We start from the raw sequence: 22,019 nt of genomic DNA on the forward strand, positions 1-22,019 counted from the left end.
AATGTGATGAAAGAACTAAAAGCTGAAATTAATCATTCTCTCTACTATTATTCTGACATTTCACATTCTTAAAATAAAGTGGTGATCCTAACTGACCTAAAACAGGGGATTTTTACGAGGATTAAATGTCAGGAATTGTAAAAATGTATTTGGCTAAGGTGTACAGTGGGGCAAAAAAGTATTTAGTCAGCCACCAATTGTGCAAGTTCTCCCACTTAAAAAGATGAGAGAGGCCTGTAATTTTCATCATAGGTACACGTCAACTATGACAGACAAAATGAGAAAAAAAATCCAGAAAATCACATTGTAGGATTTTTAATGAATTTATTTGCAAATTATGGTGGAAAATAAGTATTTGGTCACCTACAAACAAGCAAGATGTCTGGCTCTCACAGACCTTTAACTTCTTCTTTAAGAGGCTCCTCTCTCCTCCACCCGTTAACTGTATTAACCTGTAGGGCTAGGGGGCAGTATTGACACGGCTGGATAAAAAACGTACCCGATTTAATCTGGTTACTACTCCTGCCCAGTAACTAGAATATGCATATAATTATTGGCTTTGGATAGAAAACACCCTAAAGCTTCTAAAACTGTTTGAATGGTGTCTTTGAGTATAACAGAACTCATATGGCAGGCAAAAACCTGAGAAGATTTCATGCAGGAAGTGGCCTGTCTGACAAGGTGTCGTTCTTCTTGTCTCTGTTTATTGAAGAGTGAGGATCTTAGCTGTCCCGTGACACTTCCTACGGCTGCCATAGGCTCTCAGAAGGCGGCAAAACGCTGAATCGTGGCTTTGCAGGCTCTGGCTGAAACAAAGTAGCGCGTTTGGGTAGTGGCTGGTTACAGTACTGTGAGACTCAGGCTCGTGCCCGCGTCGACCGAAAGCCTTGTTTTCTTTCCTCTGTTTAGCTAAATGGACATTCCCGGTCGGAATATTATCGCTTTTTTACGAGAAAAATGGCATAAAAATGGATTTTAAACAGAGGTTGACATGCTTCGAAGTACGGTAATGGAATATTTAGATTTTTTTTGTCACGAATTGCGCCATGCGCGCGACCCTGATTTACCATTTCGGACAGCTTCTGGAACGCACGAACAAAACGCCGCTATTCGGATATAACGATGGATTATTTTGGACCAAACCAACATTTGTTATTGAAGTAGCAGTCCTGGGAGTGCATTCTGATGAAGACAACAAAAGGTAATCAAACTTTTGTAATATTAAATCTGATATTGGTGAGTGCTAAACTTGCCGGGTGTCTAAATAGCTAGCCCGTGATGGCTGGGCTATGTACTTAGAATATTGCAAAATGTGCTTTCACCAAAAAGCTATTTTAAAATCGGACATATCGAGTGCATAGAGGAGTTCTGTATCTATAATTCTTAAAATAATTGTTATGCTTTTTGTGAACGTTTATCGTGAGTAATTTAGTAAATTGTTAGTGATTCGCCGGAAGTTTGCGGGGGGTATGCTAGTTCTGAACGTCACATGCTAATGTAAAAAGCTGGTTTTTGATATAAATATGAACTTGATTGAACAAAACATGCATGTATTGTATAACATAATGTCCTAGAGTTGTCATCTGATGAAGATCCTCAAAGGTTAGTGCTGCATTTAGCTGTCTTCTGGGTTTTTGTGACATTATATGCTAGCTTGAAAAATGGGTGTCTGATTATTTCTGGCTTGGTACTCTGCTGACATAATCTAATGTTTTGTTTTCGTTGTAAAGCCTTTTTGAAATCAGACAGTGTGGTTAGATTAACGAGAGTCTTGTCTTTAAATAGCTGTAAAATAGTCATATGTTTGAGAAATTGAAGTAATAGGATTTTTAAGGTATTTGAAAATTGCGCTACTGGATTAGACTGGCTGTTGCGTAGGTGGGACGAATTCGTCCCCCCTAGCCCAGAGAGCTTAATGGCACCTGTTTGAACTTGTTATCAGTATAAAAGACACCTGTCCACAACCTCAAACAGTCACACTCCAAACTCCACTATGGCCAAGACCAAAGAGCTGTCAAAGGACACCAGAAACCAAATTGTAGACCTGCACCAGGCTGGGAAGACTGAATCTGCAATAGTTAAGCAGCTTGGTTTGAAGAAATCAACTGTGGGAGCAATTATTAGGAAATGGAAGACATACAAGACCACTGATAATCTCCCTCGATCTGGGGCTCCACACAAGATCTCACCCCGTGGGGTCAAAATGATCACAAGAACGGTGAGCAAAAATCCCAGAACCACACGGGGGGACCTAGTGAATGACCTGCAGAGAGCTGGGACCAAAGTAACAAAGCCTACCATCAGTAACACACTACGCCGCCAGGGACTCAAATCCTGCAGTGCCAGATGTGTCCCCCTGCTTAAGCCAGTACATGTCCAGGCCCGTCTGAAGTTTGCTAGAGAGCATTTGGATGATCCAGAAGAGGATTGGGAGAATGTCATATGGTCAGATGAAACCAAAATATAACTTTTTGGTAAAAACTCAACTTGTCGTGTTTGGAGGACAAAGAATGCTGAGTTGCATCCAAAGAACACCATACCTACTGTGAAGCATGGGGGTGGAAACATCATGCTTTGGGGCTGTTTTTCTGCAAAGGGACCAGGACGACTGATCCGTGTAAAGGAAAGAATGAATGGGGCCATGTTTTTGAGTGAAAACTTCCTTCCATCAGCAAGGGCATTGAAGATGAAACGTGGCTGGGTCTTTCAGCATGACAATGATCCCAAACACACCGCCCGGGCAACGAAGGAGTGGCTTCGTAAGAAGCATTTCAAGGTCCTCGAGTGGCCTAGCCAGTCTCCAGATCTCAACCCCGTAGAAAATCTTTGGAGGGAGTTGAAAGTCCGTGTTGCCCAGCGACAGCCCCAAAACATCACTGCTCTAGAGGAGATCTGCATGGAGGAATGGGCCAAAATACCAGCAACAGTGTGTGAAAACCTTGTGAAGACTTACAGAAAACATTTGACCTGTGTCATTGCCAACAAAGGGTATATAACAAAGTATTGAGATAAACTTTTGTTATTGACCAAATACTTATTTTCCACCATAATTTGCAAATAAATTCATTAAAAATCCTACAATGTGATTTTCATCTTTTTAAGTGGGAGAACTTGCACAATTGGTGGCTGACTAAATACTTTTTTGCCCCACTGTATGTAAACTTCTGACTTCAACTGTATGTATTAAAATACCCTCAAATAAAAGGTGACATTATATACTGTCACCTCATATGAAACATTTGATCTAAAATCCTAAATGTTGGAGTATAGAGCCACATTTAAAATGTTTGCTTCACTGTCAAAATAGATATGGTGTGGACTGTATACTCAATACAATCTAAATCTGATACCTCACTGTCTGTCTTTTGACTGATACTGCTTTTTAAACTGGTCTGGTGAGTCTACTCAAATATTTGTACTATACATGTTTCTATCTGAAGAAATATACTGCCACTATTTTCACCACCAAAGAATAGCAGTGTGATTTTAATATGATTTGACTCTTTGCAGGCTGTCAGGCTGTCTAGTCACAGAGGAAGGCTGTGCTTCTCTGGTCTCAGCTCTGTGGTCAAACCCAACACATTATTTGTAAACGGGTAACAGCGCAAACAGGGAAAGCTAAGCGTATCATTTTAATACAACCTGTCTGTCATTGTATTTCTTCTGTGATTACAGACTCACTGGCTGTAAAATCACAGACACATCCTGGAAAGTGTTGGCCTCAGTTCTCAGTTCAAACCCCTCACACCTGAGAGAGCTGGACCTGAGTAACAATGACCTGAAGGATTCAGGGGTGAAGCTGCTCTGTGCTGGACTGGAGGATCCCCACTGTAAACTGGAGACTCTGAGGTCAGTATTCCTGTAGTTGGTCAACAAGGGATAACTGTTCACCAGATCCACATGTTTACCAGACACACATAGTCCACACCACATGTGTTTGAACAGTGAAGCTTATAGTATTAAATGTGGTGCTATGCTCCAGCATTCTGGATTTGAGATAGAATGTTTCATATTAGGTGACAGTACAGAATGTCACCTTTTATTTAAAGGTATTCATACATATACAGTTATGGCCAAAAGTTTTGAGAATGACAAAAATATTATTTTTCACAAAGTCCGCTGCTTCATTGTCTTTAGATATTTTAGTCAGATTTTACTGTGGGATACTGGAGTATAATTAGAAGAATTTCATAAGTGTCAAAGGCTTTTATTGACAATCACATGAAGTTGAAGCAATGAGTCAATATTTGTAGTGTTGACCCTTCTCTTTCAAGACCTCTGCAATCCGCCCTGGCATGCTGTCAATTAACTTTGGGCCACATCCTGACTGATGGCAGCCCATTCTTGCGTAATCAATGCTTGGAGTTTGTCGGAATTTGTGGGTTTTTGTTTGTCCACCTGCCTCTTGAGGATTGACCACAAGTTCTCAATGGGATTAAGGTCTGGGGAGTTTCCTGGCCATGGACCCAAAATATCGATGTTTTGTTCCCAGAGCCACTTAGTTATCACTTTTGCCTTATGGCAAGGTGCTCCATCATGCTGGAAAAGGCATTGTTCGTCACCAAACTGTTCCTGGATGGTTGGGAGAAGTTGCTCTCGGAGGATGTGTTGGTACCATTCTTTATTCATGGCTGTGTTCTTTGGCAAAATTGTGAGTGAGCCCACTCCCTTGGCTGAGAAGCAACCCCACACATGAATGGTCTCAGGATGCTTTACTGTTGGCATGACACAGGACTGATGATAGTGCTCACCTTGTCTTCTCCGGACAAGTTTTTTTCCGGATGCCCCAAACAATCGGAAAGGGGATTCATCAGAGAAAATGACTTTACCCCAGTCCTCAGCAGTCCAATCCCTGTACCTTTTGCAGAATATCAGTCTGTCCCTGATATTTTTCCTGGAGAGAAGTGGCTTCTTTGCTGACCTTCTTGACACCAGGCCATCCTCCGAAAGTCTTCGCCTCACTGTGCGTGCAGATGCACTCACACCTGCCTGCTGCCATTCTTGAGCAAGCTCTGTACTGGTGGTGCCCCAATCCCGCAGCTGAATCAACTTTAGGAGACGGTCCTGGCGTTTGCTGGACTTTCTTGGGTGCCCTGAAGCCTTCTTCACAACAATTGAACCGCTCTCCTTGAAGTTCTTGATGATCCGATAAATGGTTGATTTAGGTGCAATCTTACTGGCAGCAATATCCTTGCCTGTGAAGCCCTTTTTGTGCAAAGCAATGATGACGACACGTGTTTCCTTGCAGGTAACCATGTTTGACCGAGGAAGAACAATGATTCCAAGCACCACCCTCCTTTTGAAGCTTCCAGTCTGTTATCCGAACTCAATCAGCATGACAGAGAGATCTCCAGCCTTGTCCTCGTCAACACTCACACCTGTGTTACCGAGAGAATCACTGACATGATGTCAGCTGTTCCTTTTGTGGCAGGGCTGAAATGCAGTGGAAATGTTTTTTGGGGGATTCAGTTCATTTGCATGGCAAAGAGGGACTTGCCAATCATTTGCAATTCATCTGATCACTCTTCATAACATTCTGGAGTATACGCAAATTGCCATCATACAAACTGAGGCAGCAGACTTTGTGAAAATTAATATTTGTGTCATTCTCAAAACTTTTGGCCAAGACTTTATTTTTTACCGTTTAGATATGAAAGCACTTTATGCATCTAAACTCAGCAAAAAAAGAAACATCCCTTTTTCAGGACCCTGTCTTTCAAAGATAATTCATAAAAATCCAATTAACTTCACAGATCTTTATTGAAAAGGGTTTAAGCACTGTTTCCCATGCTTGTTCAATGAACCATAAACAATAATGAACATGCACCTGTGGAATGGTCGTTAAGACACTAACAGCTTACAGACGGTAGGCAATTAAGGTCACAGTTATGAAAACTTAGGACACGAAAGAGGCCTTTCTACTGACTCTGAAAAACACCAAAAGAAAGTTGCCCAGGGTCCCTGCTCATCTGCGTGAACGTGCCTTAGCCATGCTGCAAGGAGGCACAAGGACTGCAGATGTGGCCAGGGCAATACATTGCAATGTCCGTACTATGAGATGCCTAAGACAGTGCTACAGGGAGACAGGACGGACAGCTGATTGTCCTTGCAGTGGCAGACCACGTGTAACAACACCTGCGCAGGATCGGTACATCCGAACATCACACCTGCGGGACAGGTACAAGATGGCAACAACTGCCCGAGTTACACCAGGAATGCACAATCCCTCCATCATCAGTGCTCAGACTGTCCGCAACAGGCTGAGATAGGCTGGACTGAGGGCTTGTAGACCTGTTGTAAGGCAGGTCCTCACCAGACATCACCGGCAACAACGTCGCCTATGGGCACAAACCCACCGTCGCTGGACCAGACAGGACTGGCAAAAAGTGCTCTTCACTGACGAGTCGAGGTTTTGGCTCACCAGGGGTGATGGTCGGATTCGCGTTTATCGTCGAAGGAATTAGCGTTACACCGAGGCCTGTACTCTGGAACGGGATTGATTTGGAGGTGGAGGGTCCGTCATGGTCTGGGGCTGTGTGTCACAGCATCATCGGACTGAGCTTGTTGTCATTGCAGGCAATCTCAACGCTGTGCGTTACAGGGAAGACATCCTCCTCTCTCATGTGGTACCCTTCCTGCAGGCTCTTCCTGACATGACCCTCCAGCATGACAATGCCACCAGCCATACAGCTTGTTCTGTGCGTGATTTCCTGCAAGACAGGAATGCCAGTGTTCTGCCATGGCTAGCAAAGAGCCCGGATCTCAATCACATTGAGCACGTCTGGGACCTGTTGGAACGGAGGGTGAGGGCTAGGACCATTCCCACAAAAAATGTCCAGGAACTTGCAGGTGCCTTGCTGGAAGAGTGGGGTAACAACTCACATCAAGAACTGGCAAATCTGGTGCAGTCCATGAGGAAGAGATGCACTGCAGTTCTTGATGCAGCTGGTGGCCACACCAGATACTGACTGTTACTTTTGATTTTGACCCTCCCACTTTGTTCAGGGACACATTATTCCATTTCTGTTAGTCACATGTCTGTGGAACTTGTTCAGTTTATGTCTCAGTTGTTGAATGTTGTTATGTTCAAACAAATATTTACACGTGTTAAGTTTGCTGAAAATAAACACAAATGACAGTGAGTTTTTTTGCTGAGTTTAGTTCTCCCATTTGAAGAAGTCTTAATTATTTGGACAAATTCATTTAGTCAAAAGTTTAGTGTTGGGTCCAGTATTCCATGCCTGCAGTGATTACATCAAGCTTGTGATTCTACTAACTTGTTGAATGCATTTACAGTTTGTCTTGGTTGTGTTTTGGATGATGTGTTTCCTAATAGAAACTGAATGGTGAATAATGTCCTGTCATTTTGGAGTCACTTCACTTGTATTGTCAGTAAGAATAGAAGATGTTTCTGAACACTTCTACATTCATGTGGATGCTACCATGATTATGAATAATCAGGAATTAATCGTGAATAATGACAAATGAGAAAGTTACAGAGGCACAAAGATCAGACCTCCTCTGTTATAGCTAATGGTGAGAGGTTAGCATGTTTTGTTGTAGCCTCTGTTATTGGTAATGGTGAGAGGTTAGCATGTTTTGTTGTAGCCTCTGTTATAGGTAATGGTGAGAGGTTAGCATGTTTTGTTGTAGCCTCTGTTATTGGTAATGGTGAGAGGTTAGCATGTTTTGTTGTAGCCTCTGTTAATGGTGAGAGGTTAGCATGTTTTGTTGTAGCCTCTGTTATTGGTAATGGTGAGAGGTTAGCATGTTTTGTTGTAGCCTCTGTTATTGGTAATGATGAGAGGTTAGCATGTTTTGTTGTAGCCTCTGTTATTGGTAATGGTGAGAGGTTAGCATGTTTTGTTGTAGCCTCTGTTATTGGTAATGGTGAGAGGTTAGCATGTTTTGTGGTAGCCTCTGTTATTGGTAATGGTGAGAGGTTAGCATGTTTTGTTGTAGTCTCTGTTATTGGTAATGGTGAGAGGTTAGCATGTTTTGTTGAAGCCTCTGTTATTGGTAATGGTGAGAGGTTAGCATGTTTTGTTGAAGCCTCTGTTATTGGTAATGGTGAGAGGTTAGCATGTTTTGTTGTAGCCTTTGTTATTGGTAATGGTGAGAGGTTAGCATGTTTTGTTGTAGCCTCTGTAACTTTCTCACTCATTATTTTTCAAGATCTTTCTCAATCATGGCAGTCACAGGCTTGATGTAGTCATTGCAGTCAAAGAATATGGGACCAAATACTAAACTTTTGACTATTTTAATACACTATGAGTTAATTGGTCAGAATACTTATGACTTAATCAAATGGGGGGACTAGATACATAAAGTGATTTCATTTTTCCAAATGGTGAAACAGATATGTATGAAAATATCCTCAAATAAAAGTTTACATTATATACTGTCACCTCATATGAAACATTTGATCTGAAATCCAAAATGTTGGAGTTTAGAGCCACATTTAAAATGTTATCTTCACTGTCAAAATAGATATGGTGTGGACTGTATACTCAATACAATCTAAATCTGATACCTCACTGTCTGTCTTTTGACTGATACTGCTTTTAAACTGGTCTGGTCAGTCTACTCAAAAATTTGTACTATAAATATTTCTATCTGCAGGCAAAACATTGATAATTTGTAATTTATAATATGATACATTAATTTCTGAATAGATATGGCAGGTTTCATGACTGATATATCTGAATAAGTTGAAAAAATATACTGCCACTATTTTCACCACCAAAGAATAGCAGTGTGGTTTTAATATGATTTGGCTCTTGGCAGGCTGTCAGTCTGTCTAGTCACAGAGGAAGGCTGTGCTTCTCTGGTCTCAGCTCTGAGGTCAAACCCAACACATTATTTGTAAACGGGTAACAGCGTAAACAAGGAATGCTAAGCGTATCATTTTAATACAACCTGTCTGTCATTGTATTTCTTCTGTGTTGGCAGACTCACTGGCTGTAAACTCACAGACACATCCTGTAAAGTGTTGGCCTCAGTTCTCAGTTCAAACCCCTCACACCTGAGAGAGCTGGACCTGAGTAACAATGACCTGAAGGATTCAGGAGTGAAGCTGCTCTCTGCTGTACTGGAGGATCCACACTGCAGACTGGAGACTCTGAGGTCAGTATTCCTGTAGTTGGTCAACAAGTGATAACTGTTCACCAGATCCACATGTGTTTACCAGACACACAAAGTCCACACCACATGTGTTTGGATAGTGAAGCTTACAGTTTTAAATGTGGTGCTATGCTCCAGCATTTTGGATTTGAGATAGAATGTTTCATATCAGGTGACTGTACAGAATGTCACCTTTTATTTGAGGTTAAAGGTGAGAGGTTAGCATGTTTTGTTGTATCCTCTGTTATAGGTAATGGTGAGAGGTTAGCATGTTTTGTTGTAGCCTCTGTTATTGGTAATGGTGAGAGGTTAGCATGTTTTGTTGTAGCCTCTGTTATTGGTAATGGTGAGAGGTTAGCATGTTTTGTTGTATCCTCTGTTATTGGTAATGGTGAGAGGTTAGCATGTTTTGTTGTATCCTCTGTTATAGGTAATGGTGAGAGGTTAGCATGTTTTGTTGTAGCCTCTGTTATTGGTAATGGTGAGAGGTTAGCATGTTTTGTTGTAGTCTCTGTTATTGGTAATGGTGAGAGGTTAGCATGTTTTGTTGTATCCTCTGTTATTGGTAACGGTGAGGGGTTAGCATGTTTTGTTGTAGTCTCTGTTATTGGTTATGGTGAGAGGTTAGCATGTTTTGCTGTAGCCTCTGTTAATGGTAATGGTGAGAGGTTAGCATGTTTTGTTATAGCCTCTGTTAATGGTGAGAGGTTAGCATGTATGGCTGTAGCCTCTGTTATTGGTAATGGTGAGAGGTTAGCATGTTTTGTATCCTCTGTTATTGGTAATGGTGAGAGGTTAGCATGTTTTGTTGTAGCCTCTGTAATTGGTAATGGTGAGAGGTTAGCATGTTTTGTTGTATCCTCTGTTATAGGTAATGGTGAGAGGTTAGCATGTTTTGTTGTATCCTCTGTTATTGGTAACGGTGAGGGGTTAGCATGTTTTGTTGTAGTCTCTGTTATTAATTATGGTGAGAGGTTAGCATGTTTTGCTGTAGCCTCTGTTAATGGTAATGGTGAGAGGTTATCATGTTTTGTTATAGCCTCTGTTAATGGTGAGAGGTTAGCATGTATGGCTGTAGCCTCTGTTATTGGTAATGGTGAGAGGTTAGCATGTTTTGTATCCTCTGTTATTGGTAATGGTGAGAGGTTAGCATGTTTTGTATCCTCTGTTATTGGTAATGGTGAGAGGTTAGCATGTTTTGTTGTAGCCTCTGTAATTGGTAATGGTGAGAGGTTAGCATGTTTTGTTGTATCCTCTGTTATAGGTTATGGTGAGAGGTTAGCATGTTTTGCTGTAGCCTCTGTTAATGGTAATGGTGAGAGGTTAGCATGTTTTGTTATAGCCTCTGTTAATGGTGAGAGGTTAGCATGTATGGCTGTAGCCTCTGTTAATGGTAATGGTGAGAGGTTAGCATGTTTTGTATCCTCTGTTATTGGTAATGGTGAGAGGTTAGCATGTTTTGTTGTAGCCTCTGTAATTGGTAATGGTGAGAGGTTAGCATGTTTTGTTGTATCCTCTGTTATAGGTTATGGTGAGAGGTTAGCATGTTTTGCTGTAGCCTCTGTTAATGGTAATGGTGAGAGGTTAGCATGTTTTGTTATAGACTCTGTTAATGGTGAGAGGTTAGCATGTATGGCTGTAGCCTCTGTTATTGGTAATGGTGAGAGGTTAGCATGTTTTGTATCCTCTGTTATTGGTAATGGTGAGAGGTTAGCATGTTTTGTTGTATCCTCTGTTATTGGTAATGGTGAGAGGTTAGCATGTTTTGTTCTATCCTCTGTTATTGGTAATGGTGAGAGGTTAGCATGTTTTGTTGTAGTCTCTGTTATTGGTTATGGTGAGAGATTAGCATGTTTTGTTGTAGCCTCTGTTATTGGTAATGGTGAGAGGTTAGCATGTTTTGTTGTAGCCTCTGTTATTGGTAATGGTGAGAGGTTAGCATGTTTTGTTATAGCCTCTGTTAATGGTAATGGTGAGAGGTTAGCATGGATGGCCGTAGTCTCTGTTATTGGTAATGGTGAGAGGTTAGCATGTTTTGTTGTAGCCTCTGTTATTGGTAATGGTGAGAGGTTAGCATGTTTTGTATCCTCTGTTATTGGTAATGGTGAGAGGTTAGCATGTTTTGTTGTATCCTCTGTTATTGGTAATGGTGAGAGATTAGCATGTTTTGTTGTAGCCTCTGTTATTGGTAATGGTGAGAGGTTAGCATGTTTTGTTGTAGCCTCTGTTGTTGGTAATGGTGAGAGGTTAGCATGTTTTGTTGTAGCCTCTGTTATTGGTTATGGTGAGAGGTTAGCATGTTTTGTTGTAGCCTCTGTTAATGGTAATGGTGAGAGGTTAGCATGTATGGCTGTAGTCTCTGTTATTGGTAATGGTGAGAGGTTAGCATGTTTTGTTGTAGCCTCTGTTATTGGTAATAGTGAGAGGTTAGCATGTTTTGTTATAGCCTCTGTTAATGGTTAGAGGTTAGCATGTATGGCTGTAGCCTCTGTTATTGGTGATGGTGAGAGGTTAGCATGTTTTGTTGTAGCCTCTGTTATTGGTAATAGTGAGAGGTTAGCATGTTTTGTTGTAGTCTCTGTTATTGGTTATGGTGAGAGATTAGCATGTTTTGTTGTAGCCTCTGTTATTGGTAATGGTGAGAGGTTAGCATGTTTTGTTGTAGCCTCTGTTATTGGTAATGGTGAGAGGTTAGCATGTTTTGTTATAGCCTCTGTTAATGGTAATGGTGAGAGGTTAGCATGTTTTGTTGTATCCTCTGTTATTGGTAATGGTGAGAGGTTAGCATGTTTTGTTATAGCCTCTGTTAATGGTAATGGTGAGAGGTTAGCATGTTTTGTTGTAGTCTCTTTTATTGGTAATGGTGAGAGGTTAGCATGTTTTGTTATAGCCTCTGTTAATGGTAATGGTGAGAGGTTAGCATGTTTTGTTTTATCCTCTGTTATTGGTAATGGTGAGAGGTTAGCATGTTTTGTTATAGCCTCTGTTAATGGTAATGGTGAGAGGTTAGCATGTTTTGTTGTAGTCTCTGTTATTGGTAATGGTGAGAGGTTAGCATGTTTTGTTGTAGCCTCTGTTATTGGTAATGGTGAGAGGTTAGCATGTTTTGTTGTAGTCTCTGTTATTGGTAATGGTGAGAGGTTAGCTGTCTTGTTGTAGCCTCTGTTATTGGTAATGGTGAGAGGTTAGCATGTTTTGTTGTAGCCTCTGTTATTGGTAATGGTGAGAGGTTAGCATGTTTTGTTGTATCCTCTGTTATTGGTAATGGTGAGAGGTTAGCATGTTTTGTTATAGCCTCTGTTAATGGTAATGGTGAGAGGTTAGCATGTTTTGTTGTAGTCTCTGTTATTGGTAATGGTGAGAGGTTAGCATGTTTTGTTATAGCCTCTGTTAATGGTAATGGTGAGAGGTTAGCATGTTTTGTTGTATCCTCTGTTATTGGTAATGGTGAGAGGTTAGCATGTTTTGTTATAGCCTCTGTTAATGGTAATGGTGAGAGGTTAGCATGTTTTGTTGTAGTCTCTGTTATTGGTAATGGTGAGAGGTTAGCATGTTTTGTTGTAGTCTCTGTTATTGGTAATGGTGAGAGGTTAGCATGTTTTGTTATAGCCTCTGTTAATGGTAATGGTGAGAGGTTAGCATGTTTTGTTGTATCCTCTGTTATTGGTAATGGTGAGAGGTTAGCATGTTTTGTTATAGCCTCTGTTAATGGTAATGGTGAGAGGTTAGCATGTTTTGTTGTAGTCTCTGTTATTGGTAATGGTGAGAGGTTAGCATGTTTTGTTGTAGCCTCTGTTATTTGTAATGGTGAGAGGTTAGCATGTTTTGTTGTAGCCTCTGTTATTGGTAATGGTGAGAGGTTAGCATGTTTTGTTATAGCCTCTGTTAATGTTAATGGTGAGAGGTTAGCATGTTTTGTTGTATCCTCTGTTATTGGTAATGGTGAGAGGTTAGCATGTTTTGTTATAGCCTCTGTTAATGGTAATGGTGAGAGGTTAGCATGTTTTGTTGTAGTCTCTGTTATTGGTAATGGTGAGAGGTTAGCATGTTTTGTTGTAGCCTCTGTTATTTGTAATGGTGAGAGGTTAGCATGTTTTGTTGTAGTCTCTGTTATTGGTAATGGTGAGAGGTTAGCTGTCTTGTTGTAGCCTCTGTTATTGGTAATGGTGAGAGGTTAGCATGTTTTGTTGTAGTCTCTGTTATTGGTAATGGTGAGAGGTTAGCATGTTTTGTTGTAGCCTCTTTTATTGGTAATGGTGAGAGGTTAGCATGTTTTGTTGTAGCCTCTGTTATTGGTAATGGTGAGAGGTTAGCATGTTTTGTTGTAGCCTCTGTTATTGGTAATGGTGAGAGGTTAGCATGTTTTGTTGTAGCCTCTGTTATTGGTAATGGTGAGAGGTTAGCATGTTTTGTTGTAGCCTCTGTTATTGGTAATGGTGAGAGGTTAGCATCTTCTGTTGTAGCCTCTGTAACTCTCTCACTCATTATTATTCATGATCTTTCTCAATCATGGCAGTCACAGGCTTGATGTAGTCGTTGCAGTCAAAAAATATGGGACCAAATACTAAACTTTTGACTATTTTAATACACTATGAGTGAATTGCTCAGAATACTTATGACCTATTCAAATAGGGGGACTAGATACATAAAGTGCTTTCATTTTTCTAAATGGTGAAACAGATATGTATGAAAATATCCTCAAATAAAAGGTGAGATTATATACTGTCACCTCATATGAAACATTTGATCTGAAATCCAAAATGTTGGAGTTTAAACCCACATTTAAAATGTTATCTTCACTGTCAAAATAGATATGGTGTGGACTGTACTCAATACAATCTAAATCTGATACCTCACTGTCTGTCTTTTGACTGATACTGCTTTTAAACTGGTCTGGTCAGTCTACTCAAATATTTGTATTATACATGTTTCTATCTGCAGGCAAAACTTTGATAATTTGTAATTTATAATATGATACTTTAATTTATGAGTAGATATGGCAGGTTTCAGGACACTGATGTATCTGAATATGTTGAAGAAATATACTGCCACTATTTTCACCACCAAAGAATAGCAGTGTGATTTTAATTTGATTTGACTCTTTGCAGGCTGTCAGGCTGTCTAGTCACAGAGGAAGGCTGTGCTTCTCTGGTCTCAGCTCTGAGGTCAAACCCCTCACACCTGAGAGAGCTGGACCTGAGCTACAATCACCCAGGAGACTCAGGAGTCAGACTGCTCTCTGCTGGACTGGAGGATCCACACTGCAGACTGGAGAAACTCAAGTATGTAGAGGGTTTATGTCAATGTTCATATCAGACATGATGGACTTTTCAGGCTGGTTAAGACACAGGACACACACACACAGGACACACACACACACACAGGACACACACACACACACAGGACACACACACACACACACAGGACACACACACACAGGACACACACACACACACACAGGACACACACACACACAGGACACACACACACACACACACACACACACACACACGACACACACACACACACAGGACACACACACACACACACACAGGACACACACACACACACACAGGACACACACACACACACACAGGACACACACACACACACACACAGGACACACACACACGCACAGGACACACACACACGCACACACAGGACACACACACACACACAGGACACACACACACACACAGGACACACACACACACACAGGACACACACACACACAGGACACACACACACACAGGACACACACTGGACACACACTGGACACACAAACACACTGGACACACACACTCTCACACACACACTGGACACACACACTCTCACACACACTGGACACACACACTGGACACACACACTGGACACACACACACACTGGACACACACACTCTCTCACACACACACTGGACACACACACTCTCTCACACACACACTGGACAAACACACTCTCACACACACACACTGGACACACACACTCTCTCACACACACACTGGACACACACACTCTCACACACACACACTGGACACACACACTCTCACACACACACACACTGGACACACACACTCTCACACACACACACTGGACACACACACTCTCACACACACACACACACTGGACACACACACTCTCACACACACACACTCTCACACACACACACACACTGGACACACACACTCTCACACACACACACACTGGACACACACACTCTCACACACACACACACACACACACTGGACACACACACTCTCACACACACACACTGGACACACACACTCTCACACACACACACTGGACACACACACTCACACACACACACACTGGACACACACACTCTCACACACACACACTGGACACACACACTCTCACACACACACACACACTGGACACACACACTGGACACTCACACACTGGACACACACACTGGACACTCTCACACACACACACACACTGGACACACTCACACACACACACTGGACACACTCACACACACACACAATGGACACACTCACACACACACACTGGACACACTCACACACACACACACTGGACACTCACACTGGACACTCACACTGGACACATTGGACACACTCACACTGGACACACTCACACTGGACACACTCACACTGGACACACTCACACTGGACACACTCACACACACTGGACTCACACACACACTGGACTCACACACACACTGGACACACTCACACAGGACACACTCACACAGGACACACTCACACAGGACACACTCACACAGGACACACTCACACAGGACACACTCACACAGGACACACTCACACAGGACACACTCACACAGGACACACTCAAACTGGACACACTCAAACTGGACACACTCACACAAACTGGACACACTCACACACACTGGACACACTCACACACACTGGACTCACACACACTGGACTCACACACACTGGACTCACACACACACACACACACACACACACACACACACACACACACACACACACACACACACACACACACTGGACACACACACACTTGACTCACTCACACTGGACTCACACACACTGGACACACACACACACACACACACACTGGACTCACACACACACACACACACACACACACACACTGGACTCTCTCACACACACACACACACACACACACACACACACACACTGGACTCACACACACACACACACACACACACACACTGGACTCACACACACACACACACACACACACACACACACTGGACTCACACACACACACACACACACACACACACACACACTGGACTCACACACACACACACACACACACACACACACACTGGACTCACACACACACACACACACACACACTGGACTCACACACACACACACTGGACTCACACACACACACACTGGACTCACACACACACACACTGGACTCACACACACACACACTGGACTCACACACACACACACACACAAACACACACACTGGACACACACACACACACACACACACACACACACTGGACACACACACACACACACACACACACTGGACACACACACACACACACACACACACACTGGACACACACACACACACACACACACTGGACACACACACACACACACACACACACACACACACACTGGACACACACACACACACACACACTGGACACACACACACACACACACACACACACACACACACTGGACACACACACACTGGACACACACTGGACACACACACTGGACACACACACACACACACACTGGACACACACACTGGACACACACACACACACTGGACACACACACACACACTGGACACACACACACACACACACACACACTGGATACACACACACACACACACACTGGACACACACACACACACACACACACACACACACACACACACACACTGGACACACACACACACACACACTGGACACACACACACACACACACACTGGACACACACACACACACACACACACACTGGACACACACACACACACACACACACACTGGACACACACACACACACACACACACACTGGACACACACACACACACACACACACACACACACACACACACACTGGACACACACACACTGGACACACACACACACACACACACTGGACACACACACACACACACACACTGGACACACACACACACACACACACACTGGACACACACACACACACACACACTGGACACACACACACACACACACACACACACACACACTGGACACACACGGACACACACACACTGGACACACACGGACACACACACACACTGGACACACACACACACACACACACACACACACACACACACTGGACACACACACACACTGGACACACACACACACTGGACACACACACTGGACACACACACTGGACACACACTGGACACACACACACACTGGACACACACTGGACACACACACACACACACACACACTGGACACACACACACACATACTGGACTCACACACACACACACACTGGACTCACACACACACACACACACACACACACACACACACACACACACACTGGACACACACTGGACACACACACACACACACACACACTGGACACACACACACACATACTGGACTCACACACACACACACACACACTGGACTCACACACACACACACACACACACACACACACACACACACACACACACACACACACACGCTGGACTCACACACACACAGACACACACACACACTGGACTCACACACTGGACTTACACACACACACACACTGGACTCACACACACACACACACACACACACACACACACACACACACACACACACTGGACTCACACACACTGGACTCACACACACACTGGACACAAACACTGAAAACGCTCTTACCAACGCTTGACCTGTGTGTGTGTGTGTGTGTGTGTGTGTGTGTGTGTGTGTGTGTGTGTGTGTGTGTGTGTATTTGTCCTGTGTGTGTGTGTGTGTGTGTGTGTGTGTGTGTGTGTATGTATGTGTGTGTGTGTGTGTGTGTGTGTGTTCAGGTGTATCCCTCAATGACTGTCTGTTTTTCTGCTTACCGCTACAGTGTGGAACATGGTGGAGAGAACAGAATGAAACCTGGACTTAGAAAATGTGAGTGTTGACTGCTGTGAAGAATATGACTAAGAATAAGTCTTAATTCAAGTTAAGTCAAAGACCACCATCATTACTGACTTGGTCATGTTAAATATCATCTGTAGTTCTACAGAAGCACAAATCAGGGACACCAACGTTTACAAAGAGTTGATATGACTGTGTGTGTGTGTGTGTGTGTGTGTGTAATTAATGTGAATAAGTGTGTTTTATATTACCATACAGTATAACATATGATCATTCAACAAGTCTCAAGTTACCTTAACTTCTCCTTTTGATACCTAGAAACATCTACATTAAATGAATTAGTGAAAAGTGAGTTAATATTCTAATGTGAATGATGATGATTTCTAATATTGTGTCTGGTTTCATCCATCAGATGTCTGTGATCTCACACTGGACCTAAACACAGTAAACAGACTCCTCTCTCTGTCTGAGGAGAACAGAAAGGTGACATGGAGGAGAGAGGAGCAGCCGTATCCTGATCACCCAGAGAGATTTGAGGACTGTGAACAGGTGCTGTGTAGAGAGGGTCTGACTGGGCGCTGTTACTGGGAGGTAGAGTGGAGTGGGATAATGGGGGCTGGTATAGGAGTGACATATAAAGGAATCAACAGGAGAGGAAGGGGTAATGACTGTTGTCTTGGATACAATGACAAGTCCTGGAGTCTGTTCTGCTCTGACAACAGATACATTGCCTGGCATAATAATAACTCCACTACCATAGACGTCCCCTCCTCCAGCTCCCACAGAGTAGGAGTGTATCTGGACTGGTCAGCCGGCACTCTGTCCTTCTATAGAGCCTCCTCTGACACACTGACCCACCTGATCACATTCACCTCCACATTCACTGAGCCCCTCTATCCAGGGTTTAGGGTTTATTATGTTGACTCTTCAGTGTCCCTGAAATAATAACTGAACACACACACACACACACTGGACACACTGGACACACACACACACTGGACACACACACACACACTGGACACACACTGAACACACACACACACTGAACACACACACACACACACACACACTGAACACACACACACACACACACACACACACACTGAACACACACACTGAACACACACACACACACACACACACTGAACACACACACACACACACACACACACACACTGAACACACACACTGAACACACACACACACACACACACACAGGACACACACACACACACACAGGACACACACACACACACACACACAGGACACACACACACACAAACAGGACACACACACACACGACACACACACACAGGTCACACACACACACACACACACACACACAGGTCACACACACACAGGTCACACACACACACACACACACACAGGACACACACACACACACACACAGGACACACACACACACAGGACACACACACACACACTGGACACACACACACACACACACTGGACACACACACACACACACACACACTGGACACACACACACACACTCTCACAGGACACACACACATACGACACACACAGGACACACACACACACTCACAGGACACACACTCACAGGACACACACACACACACTGGACCCACACACACAAACTGGACACACACACCCACACACACACTGGACACACACCCACACACTGGACACACACACTGGACACACACACTCACACAGGACACTCACACATACTGAACTCACACACACACACACACACACACACACACTGGACTCTCACACAGACTGGACTCACACACACTGGACACACAAACTCTCTCACACACACACACACTCACACACACTGGACTCACACACACTGGACTCACACACACACACTGGACACAAACACTGAAAACGCTCTTACCAACGCTTGACCAGTGTGTGTGTGTGTGTGTGTGTGTGAGTTCAGGTGTATCCCTCAATGACTGTCTGTTCTTCTGCTTACCGCTACAGTGTGGAACATGGTGGAGAGAACACAATGAAACCTGGACTTAGAAAATGTGAGTGTTGACTGCTGTGAAGAAGATAACTAAGAATAAGTCTTAATTCAAGTTAAGTCAAAGACCACCATCATTACTGACTTGGTCATATTAAATATCATCTGTAGTTCTACAGAAGCAGAAATCAGGGACACCAACGTTTACAAAGAGTTGATATGACAACGTGTGTGTGTGTGTGTGTGTGTGTGTGTAATTAATGTGAATAAGTGTGTTTTATATTACCATACAGTATAACATATGATCATTCAACAAGTCTCAAGTTACCTTAACTTCTCCTTTTGATACCTAGAAACATCTACATTAAATGAATTAGTGAAAAGTGAGTTAACATTCTAATGTGAATGATGATGATTTCTAATATTGTGTCTGGTTTCATCCATCAGATGTCTGTGATCTCACACTGGACCCAAACACAGTAAACAGACTCCTCTCTCTGTCTGAGGAGAACAGAAAGGTGACATGGAGGACAGAGGAGCAGCCGTATCCTGATCACCCAGAGAGATTTGAGGACTGGAGACAGGTGCTGTGTAGAGAGGGTCTGACTGGGCGCTGTTACTGGGAGGTAGAGTGGAGTGGGATAATGGGGGCTGGTATAGGAGTGACATATAAAGGAATCAACAGGAGAGGAGTGGTTAAGGACTGTTGTCTTGGATACAATGACAAGTCCTGGTGTCTGTTCTGCTCTGACAACAGATACATTGCCTGGTATAATAATAACTCCACTACCATAGACGTCCCCTCCTCCAGCTGGTATAATAATAACTCCACTACCATAGACGTCCCCTCCTCCAGCTGGTATAATAATAACTCCACTACCATAGACGTCCCCTCCTCCAGCTGGTATAATAATAACTCCACTACCATAGACGTCCCCTCCTCCAGCTGGTATAATAATAACTCCACTACCATAGACGTCCCCTCCTCCAGCTGGTATAATAATAACTCCACTACCATAGACGTCCCCTCCTCCAGCTGGTATAATAATAACTCCACTACCATAGACGTCCCCTCCTCCAGCTGGTATAATAATAACTCCACTACCATAGACGTCCCCTCCTCCAGCTGGTATAATAATAACTCCACTACCATAGACGTCCCCTCCTCCAGCTGGTATAATAATAACTCCACTACCATAGACGTCCCCTCCTCCAGCTGGTATAATAATAACTCCACTACCATAGACGTCCCCTCCTCCAGCTGGTATAATAATAACTCCACTACCATAGACGTCCCCTCCTCCAGCTGGTATAATAATAACTCCACTACCATAGACGTCCCCTCCTCCAGCTGGTATAATAATAACTCCACTACCATAGACGTCCCCTCCTCCAGCTGGTATAATAATAACTCCACTACCATAGACGTCCCCTCCTCCAGCTGGTATAATAATAACTCCACTACCATAGACGTCCCCTCCTCCAGCTGGTATAATAATAACTCCACTACCATAGACGTCCCCTCCTCCAGCTGGTATAATAATAACTCCACTACCATAGACGTCCCCTCCTCCAGCTGGTATAATAATAACTCCACTACCATAGACGTCCCCTCCTCCAGCTGGTGTAATAATAACTCCACTACCATAGACGTCCCCTCCTCCAGCTGGTATAATAATAACTCCACTACCATAGACGTCCCCTCCTCCAGCTGGTATAATAATAACTCCACTACCATAGACGTCCCCTCCTCCAGCTGGTATAATAATAACTCCACTACCATAGACGTCCCCTCCTCCAGCTGGTATAATAATAACTCCACTACCATAGACG

The 22,019-nt window shown here is 43.4% G+C and overlaps 2 protein-coding genes and 1 long non-coding RNA gene across 3 annotated transcripts in view; 2 read left to right on the forward strand and 1 right to left on the reverse strand.

Annotated features, from left to right (window-relative positions):
* LOC145867181 (uncharacterized) overlaps positions 1-9,142 on the forward strand; it is a 67,275-nt gene extending 58,133 nt beyond the window's left edge. The window contains exons 4-5 of the mRNA XM_082971231.1: positions 3,676-3,849; positions 8,953-9,142. Coding sequence (XP_082827357.1) covers positions 3,676-3,849; positions 8,953-9,142 — 364 coding nt within the window. The remainder of the gene's footprint in view (positions 1-3,675; positions 3,850-8,952) is intronic.
* The window catches only part of LOC145850252 (tripartite motif-containing protein 16-like), a 698,685-nt gene that overhangs the window by 84,466 nt on the left and 592,200 nt on the right, over positions 1-22,019 (reverse strand). The gene's annotated exons all lie outside the window — the stretch shown is intronic.
* On the forward strand, positions 14,236-21,065 carry LOC145867154 (uncharacterized). Its single transcript, XR_014383244.1, has 3 exons — positions 14,236-14,405; positions 20,204-20,250; positions 20,634-21,065. It is a non-coding gene; the product is annotated as an uncharacterized LOC145867154 (long non-coding RNA).

The sequence above is a fragment of the Salmo salar genome, unplaced genomic scaffold, assembly GCF_965601325.2.
Source record: "Salmo salar unplaced genomic scaffold, fSalSal1 ptg000221l, whole genome shotgun sequence".
Taxonomy (NCBI): domain Eukaryota; kingdom Metazoa; phylum Chordata; class Actinopteri; order Salmoniformes; family Salmonidae; genus Salmo; species Salmo salar.